The 21,388-nt window shown below is 46.8% G+C and overlaps 1 protein-coding gene across 5 annotated transcripts in view; it reads right to left on the reverse strand.

The window, feature by feature from the left end:
- Sym (symplekin scaffold protein) overlaps positions 1-21,388 on the reverse strand; it is a 97,836-nt gene that overhangs the window by 65,268 nt on the left and 11,180 nt on the right. For all 5 annotated transcript variants that reach the window (XM_077681010.1, XM_077681008.1, XM_077681007.1 and 2 more), the window contains exons 7-15: positions 18,817-18,968; positions 17,271-17,368; positions 15,258-15,316; positions 15,059-15,154; positions 10,805-10,933; positions 8,175-8,318; positions 4,930-5,094; positions 3,509-3,587; positions 2,050-2,117 (exon numbers count right to left, since the gene is read on the reverse strand). In XM_077681010.1, coding sequence (XP_077537136.1) covers positions 2,050-2,117; positions 3,509-3,587; positions 4,930-5,094; positions 8,175-8,318; positions 10,805-10,933; positions 15,059-15,154; positions 15,258-15,316; positions 17,271-17,368; positions 18,817-18,968 — 990 coding nt within the window. The remainder of the gene's footprint in view (positions 1-2,049; positions 2,118-3,508; positions 3,588-4,929; positions 5,095-8,174; positions 8,319-10,804; positions 10,934-15,058; positions 15,155-15,257; positions 15,317-17,270; positions 17,369-18,816; positions 18,969-21,388) is intronic.

Consider the following 21,388-nt stretch of genomic DNA (forward strand, 5'->3'; position numbering starts at 1 on the left):
ATCCTGGTCGTACGTTGTCGAGACCCTAAACACAAAAGTAAAACCGCAGTCGTCAGATAAAAAGCACGCTTTGTTTATAAATACAGCGCGGAGTCACAACGAAATTGCCTGCCAGGGCTTGTTGAAGTGCAAGGCACCTGAACCGGAAGCTTCGTCGTCCGAACTGATATCTGAATATCCCACATCGTTGCTTGACCCATCACTGCTGCTGGAATCAGAAAAATCGACGGCAGGAGCTGCCGAAGTGCTTGCTACAGCAGTCCGACTGTGCGGAGCGCGGCGCGAACCCGACGCCATTTTCCTCCAAATCCCCTTTACCTTCAGTTCAAATTTCTCTTGCTACACCACCACCACACGCGACACATAAACAAACGAAACCAAAACTGAAAGAGAAGTTGCCTATGAACACACCAGATGGCAATAGTTGTCTGTGGAGCGCGGGTCTTAGATTTTGCGGAGATTTGAAATCATCGGAAGCCAGCTTCCTATGGCGCCGGAGTGGAAGAGTTAAAACACTTTAACGCAAAACGGTTTTGCTAATAGCACCCTAGAACTTTTTAAATCAAAATTTTTAGATTTACCAGCTGCACGTGTCCTCCCAAAAATAATGCTGGCAACCATGACACACAGTGGTGCAGCAACGTACTTTTGTCTGTATGCGAGATGAAAAATGATATTTAGAAACTTGTCCCCAGCTTAAAAATTGTGAGTTGCAGGCCTTCTTATTTTTTTGTGTGTTTTATTTTAATCACCAAAAGCAGCAAGCTTATCGATGGCCTAGTATGACATACCCTACTTTGCACGAAGGCGCCATCTGTAGGGATAGACGATAGGTAGAACGCTGGCTTCATGTTGTAGAGGTCGGCAGTTTGATTCTTCCCAAGTGTGCCTTTCTTCCCTTTCTTTTTTTCTTTTTTTTTTTAAATCTGCTATTGGCGTTTTTGAAAATTGCAACCGAGTATTTCGGCAAAAGAAACACCTCTGACTCAGGCAGGCAGAATCGTCAAAGCTCCTCCACCGGGTCTGTTTACTGAACGCTGCCGCTAATTCTGGGCGTGGAGGCTCAGTTAGCCACACTGAGAGCAACCTAGCGGCGGTGGGCGGCATGTCCTTAGAATTTTCAAAAGAATGTTTAAAAATACACATACAATTTGAGCTTTTACAAATACTGGTGTTAAATAATGGTTTCCCATAGGTGAATAAACGTTTCAGCAGTTTCACCAGCTGCAAGGTTTGCAGGTCACGTGACCAGGACACGTTATGTTAGTGTCACGTTTGTACACTACAAACCGCCACCTTCCAGATTTCGGAAAGTGTAGTGCCAAATTAAGATTACTTCCGCCAATTTGTTCATAAATTGGTTGAGGGTACCCCACCATGTGAAACGCTGGCTTTCGTATGAGCTAGAGAACATACACTCGACAAAAAGTCGATTGTCAGCCCCTTTAACAGGCACAGCGAACCGGTCCGAAAAAGGTTCTATGGAACAAGCAACAGCCATCGCCCGCCCCATATTACATCACTTTTAACTTTTTTCCAGCCCCTTTTTTTTTTGTATATTTCGTATTAAGTTAATGTTACGACCGAAATTCTGCGTCACTTTTTTACACCAGAGAAAATGCACAACACTTTTTTTTTGGCACTTATTTGAAAAAGTAAATTCTACACTGAACCAGACCGAAAGCAAGCACCATAAACAATGAGCTGAACGGCAAAATTCCAAGTACGGGAGGTGCCACAGGAAGTGATAAAAACGTGTACTCATAAGCACAAAACGTTTATGATATTTTTTTTATATGCACATAAATTGTGTACAGGCTGGAAACACACAGCCTATCTTTAGTATTTTGAATTTTACAACAAAACTGAATTCTTGAAAATTCAGTTCACTCAGCATGTATCTCCAGCTGTTGAAGTGATAAAACCACATTTACAACAAAAGTAAAAATGTATACAAAATCGTGCTGCCTGCCCAATTACAAGCGAGCGTGATTGCACTTCAAACCACACTTCGACTCAAAAATCAGCCAAGAGGAAAAAGTGACGCACCTCAAAGCCCGTGGGGAAGAGCACAGTGCTCTTGGCGTCCTTCTTTTTGGCTTCGGCTGTTGTGCCACCTGCGGAAGAGGCAATGGGGTCAGAGGGCAGAGGTTAAAAAGGGTCAGCTAACTGAGGGATCTGTGTCGCACTACCGCAGCACCTTCAAACACCTTCTGCCACAATCAAAGGTCTCCTATCAGCTTTATTATTACGTTTACATAAAGAACTTTAAAAAATGGCCTCATAAATTAAAAATAAAGCCATCAATTAAAGAACCAGGAAAGAACAACCAATTTAACAATCAATTAACAACCACAATTTCAGGGAAATGGCGTAATTATTCACTATTAACTACATTTCCATATGCATATTACTACCGCCACATAGGCACTTTTCAAGTGGTCATTTGGGTCGCGATATCTAGGCCAACCCAGCACGGCCATTTTTTAGGGGTGGTTAAACACTTACAATCTTTGACGTGATGTAAGGCTTCATTGGGGAGTGCAATCAACATTTTCTAGAAACACCCTGAACTGGCATTAGCATTTCCAGGCTCAGTTTCAAGCCAGGACACAAGTACTATTACTCTAAGAGACACATGAACACAAAGAAAACTGTTTTCATTTTTTTGCCCATAATTTAATGAACCTGGACCTGACACATAGCATTAATGATACACACCAGAGACACTGAAGTGAACTACAAACACTGTCCAATCCCTTATCTCCTGCTGCCAGATGGCACAGGAGATAAAGAGCGGCAAAGGACTTCTTTCTTATACCTCCCAGGTAAAAATAAATGCACAGCATGGCATCATTGTAGATGAACCAACTGGACCCTTTCAGCTGCTGTTAATAACAGATGTAAAAATAAATAAAATGCAGCACTTTAGTCGCGGGAAACCTGACAATCATATAACAAAAGAAAACACTTCAACATGTGCTGCGGAAGCTCTCTTCTGTCTGGAAGGTGCTGGTCTTTTCTGCAGATCGAGTCGGTTGGCACATGCAATGCTCAGTCCTTTCCATTTAGAAAAATGCTGCGTAAAAAAGCCCCAAGTGATCGGAAAATTATCTTTCTTGCCCAACCTGGTCATTGCGATGGCCGGCTACACCAGTAGCTAGCGGCAGTGATGGCCCCAAAAGCATGCATTATGTCCTGTCCCACCCATACTGTAAGCGGTTGGTTGCATCATTATTGGTCCGCACTGCATGCGTGTGTGTGTGCATGTGTGTGTAGAGAGATAAAGATCAGAAAATATCGCACTGGTGATGCACCAACACCTCTGCATCAGTGTTACCCGTACATAACCTCTAGCCATGTTAAGTGCCCTCCACAACTCGTTTCACAGAGTTCAGGTTGCCAGGCGACACCCACAGCCTGCTGCCAGCACCACCAAGTGCTCTTCAAGTCCCTTCTGGGAGGAAATTATCGAGAAAGGCCTCGAAAAAAGGTAGCACGCACGTACCCAGCAGAGTCTGGATGGTCTGCTTGGGCTGCGCTTCCTCCTCGATCTGCATGGACTCCTCCTCCTGGAGCTGCTGCTCCTGGAATCACAAACCACGAGAAAAATATCGCTTGCGACTGTCCATAAGCGAGCACCAAAACTTGACGGTAGTGAACAGGGGGGTCCGGGCTCATAAAGAGGCCATGGTGCAGGCAGGCACTTTACGTGACTCTCGGAAAGACCGACGGATTTACGCAAGAGAAGTGTCAGTGCTGCCTACTGCCCATCATTCACCCCACACCCCCTGTACACTGCACGCGCAGATGCACACACAGATGAGCAACGTACGAAGGTGGCACAGCAAAGTGTACTCTGATTGGCTCTTGACTTGTGTTAGATAATGTCGTTCAACCATGGCATGTTGCCTGCCCATGTGAGATGTCATGACAGGCTTTGTAAAAGATGTAGGCTTTGTAAAAGGCCAAAATCTACCAACTGAGCCACGGACTGAAATAAAATGACCCCCAAGCTTGTACGTGTAAGGTAGGAGTTCTTCTTGGCTGCAATGCAATGCGACAACTAACTGCAGTCTAACAAACCCACAGGATGGCGACATGCGGCCCGCGGGCTGGGACAGTATGATGCGGCCCCCGGCACTATGCCACCCCCCGATGACATGGCCGCTCTGACCTCAAATAGGGTCAAGCACCTCCACAACTTTACGAGTACATCGGTGAGCAACCTTGATGCAGATATTTGCGAGTCGGCTAAGAATGGTCCGCACCAAAAGTTGCACTGAAGGAGTTTTTCTTTTTCCGCTTGCAACCTAAGTTTGTTATTTGCAACCTTTTGACATGTGTGCTGAAAACAAACATGATTTCTATCCCAGTTTTCTACATTATTGTCGATTCACCGAACTTTTCTCTTTGCCTGCAAGCCCACCAACCCACCCCCCTAAATTCCAATTTGCCATCCGGACACTGCCTTGCCAACTTCATGCAACTCAGCCCTCTGTCCTAAAACGTCGCCAGCCCCTGGTCTAACACGTGATTCTTTATGCCAACAGGGCCTCTAAATGTGTTAAATAAGGAAGCCATAAAACCAACTTTACCGACAACATAGAATCAACTCTTAACTGCTCTCCTTTTAAATTCCTGGGCAAGAAATTTGACATTCGTACATCTTGACTTGTGGGTCATTCCTTTCCTTTTTCTATTTCCTTTCCCTTTCCTTTCTGGTTTTTTCCCTTTTTGCCATGTTTAAATGGGAGGAGAAACACAAAACAGAAGAGGAGGACCAGCATAAGCAGGAGATGGAGGAGGGGGAGGAAGAGGAGGAGAGAGAGGGAGGGGGAGAGGGAGAAGGAGGGAGAGATATACTGAGAGATTGAGAGTGATAGAGGGAAGACAAAGAAGAGAGGGCGAGAGAGGAGAGAGCGAGACCTTGGCCTTGGCCATCATCTCCTCGACGCCCTTGCCCAGTCCGGCGGCCGTCATCTGGGTAGAGATGAGCCGGGCCAGGTGCTTGATCTGGGTCTCGGTGCCAGCCACCGCAATGGGTGTGTATGACGCCTGGAAGTGCGCGGGCATCGCCTCCGGCAGCGACAGCTGCGACAAACACAAGGAGGGAACACCAGGTTAGTGCTCGGCTAGAAAGGGGACACGTGAGCTGCAAGCCTTGTCTAATTACACCAGCAGGGGCAGAATTCAGAAGTTTGTCGATTCCAAATAGGTCCATTTCGCATTCATTTTCAGTGGTGACATAGTTTCCCTTGTAACGCTTGACCAATGGTGTGTGCAGAAACCGATGCCCCACCTAGTTTGCATTGCATAACACCTCCATCATCTGCTTTCAGCCAATCAGGGTTCACATGAAATTTGGACACTATGAGGAGCGCCGTAGTGGAGGGCTCCTGGTTAATTCTGACCACCTGGGGATCTTTAACGTGTGCCAAAGCCTCGATACAGAGGGGCATTTTCGCTTCTCGCCTCCACCAAAAAAGCGGCCACCGTGGCCGAAATTGAACCCGCGTCACTGGGCTCAGCAGCACAATGCCTCAGCCACTGAACCACCAGGCTTGAGTCTGAGACTGACCAAAGAGAGTTATAGTAAACCTGCACAGTGGGCAAGCAGGTTTTGCCAGTGCAGCATATCGACTTCCCTTTGTTAAGAAAGCTCCATTTCCGTGTGTAAGAGTACAAAGCTAAATAAGGATGTTGGCGTTTTCCTCTGCCCTACATATAGGAAAAAAAAAAAAAAAAAAGTACAGGTTTTAAAAAGATAAACTTGGAACATCTTTTCATAATAAAACTGGGGACTACACCAATATGCTGCTAGGCTTTCTTATCTAGAGAGCGTTTGCCGAGCAAGTTCCAGGGCGACCACATTGTCATGATGCAGAAATAGAACTGCTGGGTTGGAGTTTGACCAACGCCAAGGAGGTAAGAGGTGCTTTATCATTTAACCGCATGTCACCGCTGCATTCTGGGAAAGCTTATCGCAGCTGCCAAAGAAAGCTGGTGCACTTCTGCCGTGACCAATCGCAGGTGCTTTGACAACTGCAATAATCCAGTGCCCAACTAGTGGCCACTCATTGCAAAGAATATATTTTGCATGTGTTCTGAGCAGGGGGGCATTTCTAATTGTCAACAAGATACAATTTCCCACAGCAGAGTTCATTTAGACTGTTAAGATGGCATTTACAACAAATGACATAAGCTGACATTGCCATTTGTATGGTGATGCAAGAGAATGTCATGCACATGCGCATTAACTTCCGAACTCAATTGGCAGCCTCGACAGCAGTGGCCTGCACCAAACAAGGAAGTTTAATAACAAGCAGAAGAGCTTTTCACCTAAAAGCTATCAGTAAATCGATATTCTTCCCTACAATGTTGCAATACAAAATCAAAAAGGCAAACAACACCTTTGTAAACCTCCGCCATGTTGCTGCTACTCCAATAAGGATGCCTTGCTCAGTTGTCTCGGCTTGTGATGTCAACTTAAGTCCCCGAGAACACTGATACACTCTATTTTAATTAGAAAAACAGTCAATTTGTTTTGTTGTCAATTTCCAAAGTACGAGAGGGTATAAAAAGACGATACAAGCATTTACGTTATCTTGCAATTCCGCGACTGCTAGTCGTCACTGCTGTCATAACCAAATGACACCCGCTTTGGCGTGTAGAGCCGCATGGCCAAACCAAATATCCTTTATCTCGCCATGAGCCACGCCTTATTGTTTACCTGTATTTTGTTTCCAGCGTCTAGTTGCAGCAGGTTATCTTATCCTGACTTTTAAACGAAGCTTGCACTTCTTCCTCTTTTTGCACACCTCATGGGCCATCTTGTTATCGTGTTCTGCGTCACTATCCCACGCCGTTCTTAATTATTTAAAAATGCTCTCGATCTAAATCAACGTCACTAGATGCGAGAGCACAGCTGATAAATGCATGAATCACAAACGCCGCAGCATTCGATTCTCTGCCGCTAGTCTGCGCACCACACTTTGTTGACTGCTTCTGCGCCATTTGCGCATGTTTTGAGTCTTTCGCTCCAACATTCATTTCTACAGGAAAGCCGTTTCCGTCTTCACTACATGATGCTACGTAAGGTCATCAGATATTGTCATTACATTTGCCGTGTTACAGGGGTATTACCGTATTTCCATGATTCTAACCCGCTCCCAATTGTAATGCGCAGGTAAGTTCACGTAGGAAAATTCGAAAAAATAATTTGATGCCGATTTGGTACCTGGCAGAAGACATTTCATTTGATGAACGCAACGCCGAATGCAGAGGTCCCTTGTGCTTCATATACTTGCTTATCCAGCTCCTGCTGGCATTAAAACTGGAGTAGGCAGCGTTGAGCGTTTGCTATTCCAAGTGCATTGGCCATCATAATTTGAGGCGTGAGGGGCCATTGGTTCATTTGCTAGTAATGCGCGGCTGGCCAATTCGCAGCCGATTTCAGTTTCTAGCCCGATTGTGAAGTGCCCAGCACTTTGAAGGCTACCGTATTTTCTGGTCTATAAGTCGCACTTTTGTATAAGGCGCACCCCCCTCAAAACGGCAGTCTTTCCGAAAAAACAAAAAAAAGAACGTATATAAGTCGCACCAATGTATAACTGTGTACAAAACACACTTGTTAATCAGGTAAACGCGTATAGGATTAGTTCGTTAGAAATTTCAGCAAAAGTACATAGTTGTGGCGGCCGCCGCCTCTGAATGCATCCCCCAAAAAGCAGTGCTAGACATGTGTATATACCGTCTAAAGTCTAGACAGAACTAACTTTTCAAAAATGGTTTATTCATACACACAGGTGGCATGTACTTACAGATAGCGTTTAGGCAAAACCATCGAAGCCTTCTTCCTCCGACTTGCTAAAAGATAATTCATTCACTTAGACCATAGAGCTGTGTCTCTTAACGTGTGCTGACATCACGCAGCGCACAGGCACCTTTTCGAGTGCGGACCACGTGCAGCCGCCGTGTACCAAATTAATTCCATACATAAGTCGCACCGGTAGACAAAACGCACCAACGAAAATTACAGAAAAAAACTGCGACTTATACACCGGAAAATACGGTACTTTAGGCAAAAAAAGGTGCGCGTTTGAATCGCGCAAATACGGTATTTATGATCACTGAGAACAAATGAAGAAGCTGTCGCCTGTGCGTGCACCCACCATGCTGACGAGCACGATGTCGGTGACGTTGATGGTGGTGAGGCGCGGCACCAGGTCCTCGGCCGTGATGTCGATGGCCGTGTTGGTGGCCGCCTTGGAGATGGCCTCCTCCTCCTCCTCCTTTTCCTCCTCCTCTTCTTCTGCCTATGGATCGAAGGAAGATGCACATTAGAGGGGGAGGAAGGAGGGGAACTTCAGGGCTTCAAGGGGCCATGAAGACACAATACAAGTTTGGTTCATTAGAAAGACTGCTTTGTCCCGTTGTCAATGATACCAATTTTATCGCAAACTTTGAACAAATAATGGAGATACCAAAAATTAAAAGTTACTAGTGACTCCTTTAGCGATTACTTTGGCAAATTCTCTATGATGTCCCACAATCTTGTGTGCGCAATTGGCAGCCAGCGACCTAAGCGACCATCAAGAAACATGACCGGGGAATTGCAACGGGGCTTCTAGCTCAGTCTAATTGCATCAGCTGAAAGCTAACACACAATTAACGCATTACTAACTACATTTTTTGTGCTGGCCTCTGTCGCATCCCTTGTGCCTGCCTATAAAACGTCAGTATAGCACAAAATTTGAGTTTTTCAATATTTCTAACATTCTTTTTTTTTTTTTTTTTTTCAATTGGAAAATCTTTCGTGGCTGGAATGGAGGTGAGCGAGTTGCCAAAAACTAGTTCTTTCAAATTGAGCAAAGTTGTATTGTTTTCACGGCATCTTTAGCTTGAGCTACCAAACCTAGAGCTTTCGAGCTGGAGCAAAAAATATGTAACGAGGAAACGTTAATTGCTCCTTTCCATTTGCGTGTTCCAATGAACCAGAGGAATGGTACAGGAAACACTTTCGTGTTTACTGGACAACATCCTTGCTTCACACGAAGTTACATGTAAGAGACAATTTCAGGCCCAATCAACAGAGAACCTAGATCATGCTAATGCAAGGTGGGCAACCACTCTTCCCTGCGAAGACGGCGCGAAGCAATACAAATGAATGGAGAAGTAATAAAAAGGTAATACAAAATCAGGGTACTAATTGCTCGACATTTGTACGCTGAACATGACTTGCACTACATGTACACTGTGAACAAGTTCACTTGGACAAAGTTCAACATAAATGCGATAGAAGCCCTAACCCCGCATGCTTGGTCAAAACACAGCACACGTTGGATATTCCCCATTTGGGACGCACAACTTCAAATTATCTCAATTCAAATTTGCCGCCAAAAGCGCAAGGAGGACAGTGGGAATAATTGATTATCAGTGCTGGACCATCTGTGGACAGTATAGTCCTTGGTTTGCTCACAGACTACTCAGGACTGTTTATTTATCGATTTAATACATACTGCACACCTTTATTAGGTCTGACAAGGGGGGGGGGGGGGGGGGCACAAAAAAAAAAGGCAAGGAAAAATACAAACAGACAAAGCACTTATATACGGTGGGTAATCCACCTCAATCTAGTATCGTACACAGAAAAAAAAAAGCACATTTGGATTTGTCAGCAAAATATGGGGCGAAAGCATTCAGTTTACGATGTCTAGTGCATCTTGTCGGTAACAGAAACAAAAAAGACATGGGTCTGTTGAGAGTTTACTCATTAATTAAACTGAGGATGCCCAGTAAAAACAACGGTGCTGGGCAAATGCCGTTCCCATTTTTAGATTTCATTTTCCAAGACGTATAATCTGGGAGAGCTCGTTACAAGACACAATAACATCATTACAAGACACACTCACGGGACTCGGAAAACATGCCTCTCATCGTCAAAAATTCTAAAACGCTGAGGAGCTGAACGTCACTTTATTATAAATTAGCAGCTAAGTGCATTTCAACATGTCTACGGCAAAGTGCCTGGGGGTGGCTTAGAGAAGTCACTTGTGATAGCTTTAGGAACTGCAGACTGCACTAGCTTCCTTTGCAACTTCTGGAGCTAATTCCCTTCCCTTTGGAGGCCTTCATGTAGCTCGCAACACCGTTATTGTAAAAAAAAAAAGTGCTCTTAAACATTTGTCAGCCTCAGCTACCGACACACTCTTTCCCCTGCAATATCATTATCCTCGTCTGGTTCGTCCTCTCTGGCACCATCTACTTTTGCAAGGATCACATGATCAGCAAACTTATAAAAGTGCCCATAAGGCCCATATCCACTGACACCAACTCCTCAAAAGATTCTGGGGAACCTCAGCCGCTTCAATGGCAGCTCAAGCTCCAGCTTCAAGACAGTTTTCCACAAGGACTTCCACATAACGCCCCCCCCTCCTCATTGTCCCTCTTGTAAATCGCGAAGAATTTTCTTTATGGACCTAAAGAAATTGCCCTCAGTAACAAATGTCTCTCGTATCCCTCGTGGCTAACACTGCAAACACCCTGTTTTCCCGTTGCTGGGTCCAGAGAGGAAACCCAAACTACTGTTAAGCGCCTGCCATAACCAAGCATCTCCGGTGGCGGCGGCGTCTCAAGTGGCGAGGTGCCGGACCAATTTTAATAGAAAGGGAGCCCACATTTAGCGTAATCCGCTTTTCATGAGGGTACAGATCAATGACACGAGAAAAGGAGCCCGATTTAAGCTTAATCCGCCTGCGGGGAGGCGCTCTAGATCAATGACAGCAGTAAATAAGCAGCCCACTTCAAGCTTGATCCGCTTGACGCTGGGTGGTCCGCCCCCGGTGGCGCCCCCGGGCGACCCGACGGCGTGCTCCTCGATGAGGCGTGCCCGCTTCTTCATCTCGTCCGGCTTGGGCATGCTCTTGGAGATCTGGAAGCACAAGAGGAGAGAGAGAAGAGAGGCAAACTTAATATCAATCCCCCTCTTGAAGGAATTGCTAATGTGAGAACAGCAGACGGGGTCGGACCGATTGCGGGGTTTATTAAATGCGTCGAAGTTACACCCGGCCTGTGAAGCGCGCCGTAGTGGGGGCCTCAGGATTAATTTCCACCGTTTGGGGACCTTTAACGTGCACCGAAACCTTAACGCGTGGGTGTTTCCGCTTTCACCTCCATCAGAAAAGCGGCCGCCGTGGCTGGAAATTGAACCCATGGCATCCTTGGGCTCAGTAGCACCAACGCCTTCGCCACTGAGCAATTGCGGTGGGTAGGCGATGGGCATAGAGTCGAACCTCGAGGCAGCAAACTTCAATGTAATGAAACCACCGACGTAACGAACCATGTAATTTCTTTTAACTCCAAGTGTACGCACACCAAGTATTCTCACCCTTTGTGTAACAAAGTCCCATTTGCCGAATTTTCAATGTAACGAAGCTGTTTCATGGACAACTAGGCACGAAAAATGGGAGACGCATGCACCAAAACGGGGTGTCGATAAAGCACGAATGGCAACATGGGCTGCCCAATGCCGCAGATATTCCAAGTCCCTCCCCCACTCCATTTGCTCCCTCCACGCGACCCAGGGGGAGGATTCCACAATGCTTATGCATGGGGAAATTGATTTAAAAGATCTCCACTGGAGGCTTGGGTGGAGGACGGACTCGGAATATCACGGACAGAGTCCATGAGTGAGTTCTTTACCTACAAACTGCATGTTGCGCCGCTGCCGCAGGCGCACGCCACCGCTTTGTCCTTCATTACAGTTCACTCATGCTTGTTGGGTTCCATCGTACCACCAAATGCGCGGCAAAGCACTCATGAGGCTTGCGCGCGCGTTTTTTTTCACGCCTGCGTCCGCGATTGGTGAAGGCTTCTGCCTCAGCCAGAAAACGACTCGCGCCGCTCGCAGTAGTGAGAGGAGCCTGACAACTTTCACCAACGGGGAGGCGTGCAGCCTATGGCGGGACCTTCGAAGTGCTTGGGGATGCCGGCTGGCCTTGTCACAGACGATTAAGCTTACCACTGCGGAGGACATTTGATGGGCGCTTTCCTAAGCGATGTGGATGCCGTTTTACCATGCAAGCTTCGCCCACATTATCAGCTTTTTTTTCCACATGAACAACTCCGTTTGTCCTTCGTGTTTTGTTTCAGCGAGCAGTTAGAAGCGGTCCCTGGAGCTACCCACAGCACATGGATGGTCTTTTCCGCGGCTGCATCAGCACGCCTGTGGCTTGCGAGGCCAGTTTTTGCAGGCAGAAAACGCGCCGTCCCACTGATCCCCGCATAGACAATTAAGCTCCAACAGAAACAGTGCACCAGCCGTGTATTGCAGGAACCGCTTCACATGTTAAACCGTTCATTTTAACTGCGAACTTCAAGGTAACGAAATTTCAATGTAACAAAGTAAATTAGGAATTTCACCGACTTCATCACATCGAGGTTTAACTGCAACAAGCCGGCAATAAGCCGGCTTGTTGCAACAAGCTGGCCTGTTGAGGTTTGACTGTACTATCTTTGCTCCCATGACCCCACAGATACACACACAAACAACCAGCTTCTCAGTTGAGCGAGGACAATACGCGCGGCTCCATCAAGGAGGAGGGTTACGTGACAAAGCTCTGCATTCAACAAGACAACACATCCCTTTGACCCTCGTGGAGACAGCAAAAGAATCGTAACAGTGCTTCTCAAGGGGAGTGGGCTACAACGAACCTCTCTACTGTTTGCCTAGTGAAAGAGATGACACCCCAATGCACCCTACACGGTGGTGTCGTGACCCCAGTCTCAACGCCACCACCCATGTTGCAACAAGCCGGCCACATGTAGACGGTGGTGGCGCAATGTGTGAAAGGACGGATTTTGCAACAAAACTGTACATGTCTCGGTTTCCCCATACTCCCTTCCTGAACGAAAGTTGCATCGACAAAGAATGCCATGTGCTTGCTTCAAAGATAGTGTCAAATTCTCTGTACCTCTCAACCTAATGTAGGTATCTTGAAAAAAAAAAAAAAAACTGAAATTGGCCGCTAAAACAACTCTACCATTACTTCGCATTTAATTTACTTGTCCCTACGTGCCAAACCCCCTCCCTTCCCCATCCCCTGAGCAGTGGGAGCGCGAGCTGGCCAGCTCACGGTGCGAGGACCAAGAACGCCTCATCTTTCGCGCCCAAGCAGCTGCGCTAGCTCGCGGCTATCTGGACTGAGAAAGCCACCCACTTTTATGCTCATTAAATGTTTTCCAATCCAATCCAATCCAATCCACGGTGAAGTTGCTAATATTGCGAAATTCACATCTGCTGCCAATACATGGACTTCTATACGTGAAGGAAACAAACAGCCCCGTGTTTATCCTGTAGATTGAAACTCTAGTGCTCGCAAGTTTAATTCAGCTGATCAACTAGGAAGTACGCTCGAATGCAAATTACCAAGGTGTTTTGTTTTGTGTGCTTTTAGGGCTGCGCCTAGCTTTGCTGCTTTGCCTCCATCACGGAGTGAAAGAGAACTGTTTTTTTTTTTTTTTTTGTCTGGAACCAAACATACATAATCATCAAGCCAAGCCAGTGTCAAGTTGGTACCTTTGGATTTACACACTCCTACTTAAAGGCCTTACACCAAAGTCATCTGCCCAAATAAGCAAGAGCACAGGCAGCATCCAGCACAAAAGCAAATGCAACGGTGTTTCATGTGCTCTCCGGTGCGATTGTACAAGTAGCAACAGATGCACCCAATGAGTCGAAATTCAGGGCTACCATTGCAAGGTACAGTCAACGGAGAAATAACGATTGAGCAGTCTAATTAGCAGTTTAATGTACAGGTCCTAGCTGCCTGTTAGACTATGTACCCCTCAGGGCGCCTCCATCATAAAACTGCAATGCTATGCAGTCCAGGCAAAGCGTGTCAGCATTACGCACATCTCTGCATTTGCTCATCGAAATGAGAAGTTCCAAGAAAGACTAGAGGGAAATCTGTTGCTGCAATCGTGGACCACCGTGGGTGCCGCTAGAGCCACTAAATAAGCTACGCGCAAGAGTAACGACACTGACGCACGACGGCAGCCATTTTGGTGCCTGACGCCAGCGTGGCCAGCTTGATGCGCCCTATTGCAGCTGACATTGACGGGCGGAATTGGTCAGGGCGCCTCTTGGCAACCATGACAGCTGTGTTTACTTTTTGAAGATTTAGAGACAGCACGCCAGTGTGATAAGGTCAGGCTCGGTTACGCTCACGTAGCATATGTAGTGGCTCTAGGTTACGCTAGAGCCACTAATTAAGCTACGCTTTTTTAAGTGGCTACAGGCTACGCTAGGCCACTGCCGTTCTTCCCCAGCGGGAAGCGAAGCAGGCGTTTTCCACCTTCCCGCCGGTTGAAACAGCCCAGTACAGAGCAGCGCGGCACCGCTACTCTGTCTAAGGGATTGAAAACTCACTCTCAACGTGTCGTACAGCTGCACTGCATTCCGAAAATCTCGACTTATCGAAGAGCACACGTGCGGCAACACAGAGTAACCAAAACGTCAGCGCGCATGGGTCTTCCTGGGGTAAACAAATGTCACGTGACATGGTTCGACCAATGGCCGCTGTCGGCGGCCTACAACAATAGCAGAAAAGTGTGCCGGTACTCTGAAACCCGATCTAGTGGCTCTAGGCGCTGCCAGTGCAGCTAGCGACTGTCCTTGCCTATTTGACTCTGCTAGCCACATGACTTCTTCTTTGTCTCGAAGCCAAAATCAATAAAAAATGGCAACATCTTTCCCTGTTCACTTTGCGTCAACCTTCTAAGGAATGCCTGACAAATAAATCTTTTTAGGGCTCCAATTTTATGATAACAAAACAAACTTGATCAATCTTCTACAGCAATATTGTTGCTTTTTTGCAGCAAGAGGCCTGTTCTTTCCAGCCTGTTCTTGTGCCACGCCAAGGACAAGTAGAATGTGCCCGGAATCTGGCACCAGATTTCCCCATAGTACACATATTAGTATGAAACATCCTGATCAGTAGATTCCAGCCCGACATCACGTTACTCTCGACAGCAGCTGTACGTGGGTGCCCAGTACCTCCTGTGGTGTCGCGCCCAGGTCGGTGAGTAGGGTGCTGATCTGGCCATGGAAGTCGGCGGCGGCTGGGTGCTTCATCAGGGTCAGCAGCTGAAGCTGAAGATGGGAGAAGAGAGAAAGTGCACAACGTGTCTTCGTTATCACAAAGAACACTAGGCAAGAAAACAGGGCTGGGACAAGATTTCTTCAGCGGTCGTACCTTGAGGTGCTTCCGCACACTGCTCACTTGCGACTTGGCCAATGTCGGTGGCAAGTTGGCTGGAAGACGAGAAAAAGCGAGGGAGAGCGTGTACAACAGTCTGCGCCGAAATTTCCTAGGCTGCCACGTCCACACATGGGTAAGTCACTCAAAACTTCATTCGTAGTCCACCCTCACCTTGCGCAGGGGACTGGCCACTAACCAGAGAAATTGATTTCTTCCATGTGAACATTAGTATTAATTTCAATGGTTAACTTGAAATATGGCGCAACTCATCACTCCTTGTGAACTTCACCAATTCACTAAGGCCTCATATGGCTGTACTTGTTGAGGATTGCAATGCAAGCGTCCCAACCAATGTCTGTTCCACTGCTGTGCACTATTCACTCCATGAACGGCCCGGCAAGAGGTGACACTATCAGGTTCCCTCTGCACTCGGCCGCTGACCCTGTGGGAAAGTATCAGGCCACTCATTAAGTCCCCCTCTCTCTACCTCCCTCCCTCTAATAGGACACTCAAGGCTGAACTAATTTTCGTTTCAACTGAAAGATCACACCCTTCAAGGCTGCTTCACCTTTTGTCCGATAGAAAACTATCCGACGCAAACTTTTTTTGGGGAAATAAATAAGGGCTGGCCGTTCTCCCTGCTGCTTTGCTTTTCCACCTTTGAGCGACGCAAATTACCCCTTTGCACACAGTGAAAAGGAGCCACCTTATTGAGTCATTCCTGCAGAGGAGGTGCTGCCACCCAGGAGAAGGGGCAGGAAATACTCCTGCAATTGCCCACCGTGGCAGCTGGCATCCAGACAGACATGTCGCCAAACTGACTGCACCAATAATCGGACTTTTACTGCTGGTGGTTGCATCAAATGCGTACCCAGCTACGTACCCAGAGGAAAAGAAAAAAAAAGAGGCAGTAGCTCTTGCATTAACCGTCATAAATCTTGCAGCTGTACTTGTACAACAATACAAGCCACTTGAACGAAATCGAAACGAATGAATCTGAGCTTCAGATGTACTGAGAGAACCCGCTCCACAACGTTTAACTGAAGTTTGTGGCTTTAGGAATATGCGCCGAGCAGAAATTATAGATACTACATTAATGTCACATTTGCATCTACCCGCCTTGCTGTTAGTTTCAGAAAAAGGCTTTGACAAGCTGCACTGCCAATGCCATTTCACCATTCCCGTTCACATTGGTGGTGCGCAAATCGTGGCGTGGTGGAAGAGTACATGGTGGCAGTGCCTGCTCTCATGCTTTTGGGGGTTTTCTCCATCGAGAAGCGACAGTTTCCGCAGTGAGTGATGAATTTGTATTCCCGGCACTGTAATCTCCCGATAGAAGCCAACTTGTTTCTACGCTTTGCAACCAACCCTTCAATCAGAAAATGGCTGTACAAGAATGTGCACAGCTAACCAACATCTCATTCGTCAGGGCGGCAACTACTAAACGGACACTTCAAGGATTTGTAAACACTAGCTACTCGAATTTCTTTGGTCAGAATTCAAAGCTTGCAGCCACCCCACCCCCCCCCCCTTTTTTTATTGTTTTTTCAGCAAACTTGCAAAAATTTTAAGCAAAATACTGCATTCTAAACTGTCTGCTTTCTTCCCATCATCTTCCTCGTGCGATTCGACAACACTCGCTCTGCAGGCCAGGTGCAATCAGAAATTAAATTATTTCCAAGTGGTGCAACAAAAAATCGATTCTCTTATTGCACTCACCAGGGTTCATAGTGTTGGAAAATATAAAGATTGCAGTCCTACAACCAACACTGTTCTGTCTACTCTTCCTCCAAAAATGGCTTATTATCTCTCAATTATCTCAGTACCTAATTTACTGACTCAAAAAGTATTGCCATACTTGAAATCAGTGGGGGAAAAGCAGCGAGACTGACCAAGTTTCACAGAGTTTACTTCACAATCAAAGGAAGCTGTTTAAACAGCAGTGTCCCACCTTAAGTAACAATAACTACAGCCAAGGGTAACGCTGTCAGCGCACTCAGCACTCACCATGGAGAGACTCCAGCGCCTGGATGACCTTTGACATGAACTCTGACCTGTGCTTAGCGATAAACACCAGCGTTTGCATGCAGGTCATCAGGTTGATGCTGAAAAGGAGGCGGACATCAACCTTGTCATCCCAAAGTGTGAACGAAAACAAAAAAAAAGTAATTCCTGACTTCTTTCACACATGCCAGGTACAGGAAACACCACACCACAGCGATGCCGTTTTGTAGAAAGACGTTTTATAACGTTAAAACATTTGAAAGCAGGCCAGATTCTTAGATAACGACCTATACATATGCAACTGTCCAGTTGGTTGACAGGTTTCTGCCCAACAGATCCCGCAGAGTGGATAACGAGCAAGAAAATACGCGAAAAACATCAAGATGCCCTTGCAAATTTCATAGAAAAATGTCATTGACTGAAATTGGTGCATTTGCTCCACAGAGTGGCAGCAATCCATGCTTACTCCAACTCTAAGATAGCCGGGTGCCCAGCATCCTAAAGCGCCCTATGCCATAATTTGTCCACACTCCACACACTAGTTTCTTCCTAGCAAAATAAAAAAAATAAACTAATCACATTTGTTTACATGCTTGCTGGGGTGCCAGCAGCAACTAGCACGTCTCATTATGTAGTTTTAAAGGTTAAACTGTATAAAAAAAAAATTACACATTCTGAGGCTAGACTCATAGATGCAACTACTTAACTCTGTTGCCTACACACATTGACAGCTCCCCACACATCCAACATTCTCACCTACGTTCAAATAAAAAATAATAGTAGAGGTACAAAAAGATGCGCGTGAGAAGTTTCAGGGCAGCTTCTTACAAAGTTTCCCTTTATCAAGATGCAGGGCTCCACGCAAAAAAAACATTTTTTCCTCCAAAGAAAAAAAGCAAGTACAGTAAAACCTCTTTACAAGAGACACCCAAGGTAACCCGGGAAACGCATCTCTTGTAAGCAAGGTCTCGTGTGTGCAGTGTTGCTAGCCAGGTGAACACTGGAAAACAATCAGGTTGCTTTCATTTAAATGTCTCCTCTAACGCGTCTCTTGTAACAGTGTCTCTTGCAATGAGGTTTTGCTGTAAAAAACCAATCGCTGATTACAGTGCAAAAAAAATGAAGGGGGAGGGGGGTGGTGGTGAAGGTTTTGGCAAGTGGAAAAAATTCCACACCATAACCAATCGTAACAAGCCCATGCAAAAGCTGTTGGTTGTTTGCCGACTTCCGTGTTTCAAGACAGCTACAACACAAACCTAAAAACATCCAAATTCTGGGTGTTTTCTGCACCAAAGCTAAACGTGAGCCATGAGGCGTGCTGCAGTAGAGGGCTCCGAATCAATTCTCCCAACCTCCGGATATTTAAGAATCGCCACCATCTCGACACAATGGTGTTTCTGCTTTTTGACTCCGTTGGAAAACTGGACGCTGTGGCTGGGATTCAAACCCACACGCCCTTGGGCTCAGCAGCGCAACGCCTTGGCAACTGAGCCACTGCGGTGGCAACACAAGAGTCCAATCCCGAGGATGACCGGGGTGGCGGTCATACCTGGAGATGTGGGGTGTGCCGTGAAACACGACGAGCGCGTCGAACACCTGCTTGGCTTCTTCCTCGAGCTTGCGCGGTTTGATGACCTTGTGGAGCAGAGGGACGTCGTCGAGGGCAAAGTCACCCGCAGACTTCTTTGGACTGTCCCCGTCCTGCAATATACACATGCGTGCATAACAACTACTGTACAAGCTCATTAATCTGGAAGATAGGCCATTTCAGTTCTAATCAATGAAACTTCGAGCAAACGAAACAACAAGTGTGCGCTTTGGGTGGGATGCAATCATCATCGTCATCATCAGCCTATCTACACCCACTGCAAGGCAAAGGCCTCTCCCATTAATCTCCAATTACCCCGATCCTGTGCTAACTGCGACCAATTTATCCTCGCAAACGTCTTGATCTCATCTGCCCATCTAACTTTCTGCCGCCCCCTGCAACGCTTGCCTTCTCTAGGGATCCACTCTGTTACCCTTAATGACCAACGTACATTTCTTCTTAATTTCTACTAGTATGTCCTTAACACGCGTTTGTTCCCTGACCCACTCCGCCCTCTTCTTGTCCCTTAATGTTGCACCTATCATCTTCCGTTCCATTGCGCGCTGAGTCATCCTGAATTTAAGTTGAACCCTCTTAGTGAGCCTCCAAGTTTCTGCCCCGTAGGTGAGTACCGGTAAGATGCAGCTGCCATACACTTTCTTCTTCAGGGACAATGGCAGGCTGCCATTCATTATCTGAGAATGTCTGCCATATGCACTCCACCCCATTCTTATCCTTCCAGTCTGCTTTATGGTTGGGACTCGGGGTCACAGCTTGGCCTAGGTAGATATATTCACTTACCCCTTCCACTGCCTCGCCACCTATCTAAAACTGCTGTGCTGTCCCGAGGTTATTGATCATTACTTTGGTTTTCTGCATATTAATTTTCATGCCCACGGTTCTACTCTGCTTGTCCAGTGTGGTAAGCATGCGTTGCACTTCGTCCGCCGAGTTACTTAGCAAGGCAATGTCACTAGCAAACCTGGATGCTGTTGCGAGGTAGGCCAGACTGCGGACCGGTGACGAAAAAAGGGTCGTTTATTCTTTGCTACATCCTAACGAAGGAGGCCCCACGACTTTCGTTGTTCGGCCTTTTGTCGTTCGTGGACAGCCGTTCTCTACCACTGCCCAAAGACGACTCCCCGTTTCTCTCTCATCCGGAGGTCTCAAGTCGCGCACACCGCCGCAACCGCGCAGTTCCGAGAAGCCGGCCTTCGGTCTCCTCTGAAGCCGCGACCCACTGTCCCCCCCGATTCCGCCGGAGCGCACACGTGTTCCTATTTTACCGACCAGACACACAGCCGACGGTCTAAACACTCGCTTCTGTTCGGCCTTGGCTCCCCTCCCAATGTCTTTCCGACACGACAGGGATGCGCAGGCACGTCAGAGTTAATGGCCGCAAAGGTCCCCCTAAGAGTCCCGCACGCAACAACGCATTAGGGCACGCCAACACTTTGATGAATGCGAAACTCCATGATTGTAGTCTGCCTTTTGTCCTCGAAGGCTGTAACCAGAACTTCTTGCCCTAATGAGTGAATGTAGCGGAACGCCTCCTTTTACCCTTATGCAAAACTGGAGAAAACATTGGCGGCGTTCAACTGCCGAGCGGAGGGGCACCACTGGTGCTTTGTCCTTTTCAACAGGTTCTGCACTTTTGCCCTGAGATGTGATGCCCTCATTCACCACTGCACCATGCACCACTACTTTCTTGTCCACACTGGCGTAGACCACAAAGAATACGTCTTCTAAAATGTCTAAAATGTTTTACCTGCGTTTAACCCTTTGAGGGTCAAATTTTTTTGCCAAATGCAACCCTCCAGGGTCGATTTTTGTTACTGCTGATTTAAATTCTTCGAATGAATCTATTTCACGAAAAAATGATTATAATTTTTTTAGGGTGACCACACAGTAACAAAAATATCGTTTCTGCTGCTCCATACATGTGGTTTATTCACGCGTAACACAAGAAAAATTGTAAATAAAAATGAGAGAGTAACAAGCCGGCACCTTTTGAGTGAATCGAAATCAGATAGACATCAGTATCGCGGGCGCAAAGAGCGGGAAGCACCCGGAGGACGATACCAAAACCAGCCGCTGCGCGCGCGCGCCTAGCCGGATGCGCGAGTGATAGACGGCACACCGCCCCTATAAAATACAAAAAAAAGGAGAAAAAAGCCTCATCGGTTTCGCAGGCGACCTTGGTCTGTGGCAGGCGCAAGAAGCGAGAGGTGCCCGGTGGGCGATACCCAGCGCGCCCCCTCGTTACCGGATGCGCAAGCGATAGCCGGAGCTCCGCTGAAGTAAATCATAAAAAATATATATATATAAAAAGAGCCATGATGTAACTCCGCAGTGTGGCAGCACATGCCAAGCAAGAGAAGTTGGCGAAAAAGGCACGCTTTTTAAACATACAAGCGATGACGTACATGTACGTTATTGACCATTTTGAAGGTGTTTGCAGAGGACGTATATGTACGTCCGTGACCCTGAAAGGGTTAACATCTCTCTCTGTACTTCCCTCCATTCCACAGGC

The sequence above is a fragment of the Haemaphysalis longicornis genome, unplaced genomic scaffold, assembly GCF_048455015.1.
Source record: "Haemaphysalis longicornis isolate Haplotype H1 unplaced genomic scaffold, Haemaphysalis longicornis Haplotype H1 scaffold_8, whole genome shotgun sequence".
Taxonomy (NCBI): Eukaryota; Metazoa; Arthropoda; class Arachnida; order Ixodida; family Ixodidae; genus Haemaphysalis; species Haemaphysalis longicornis.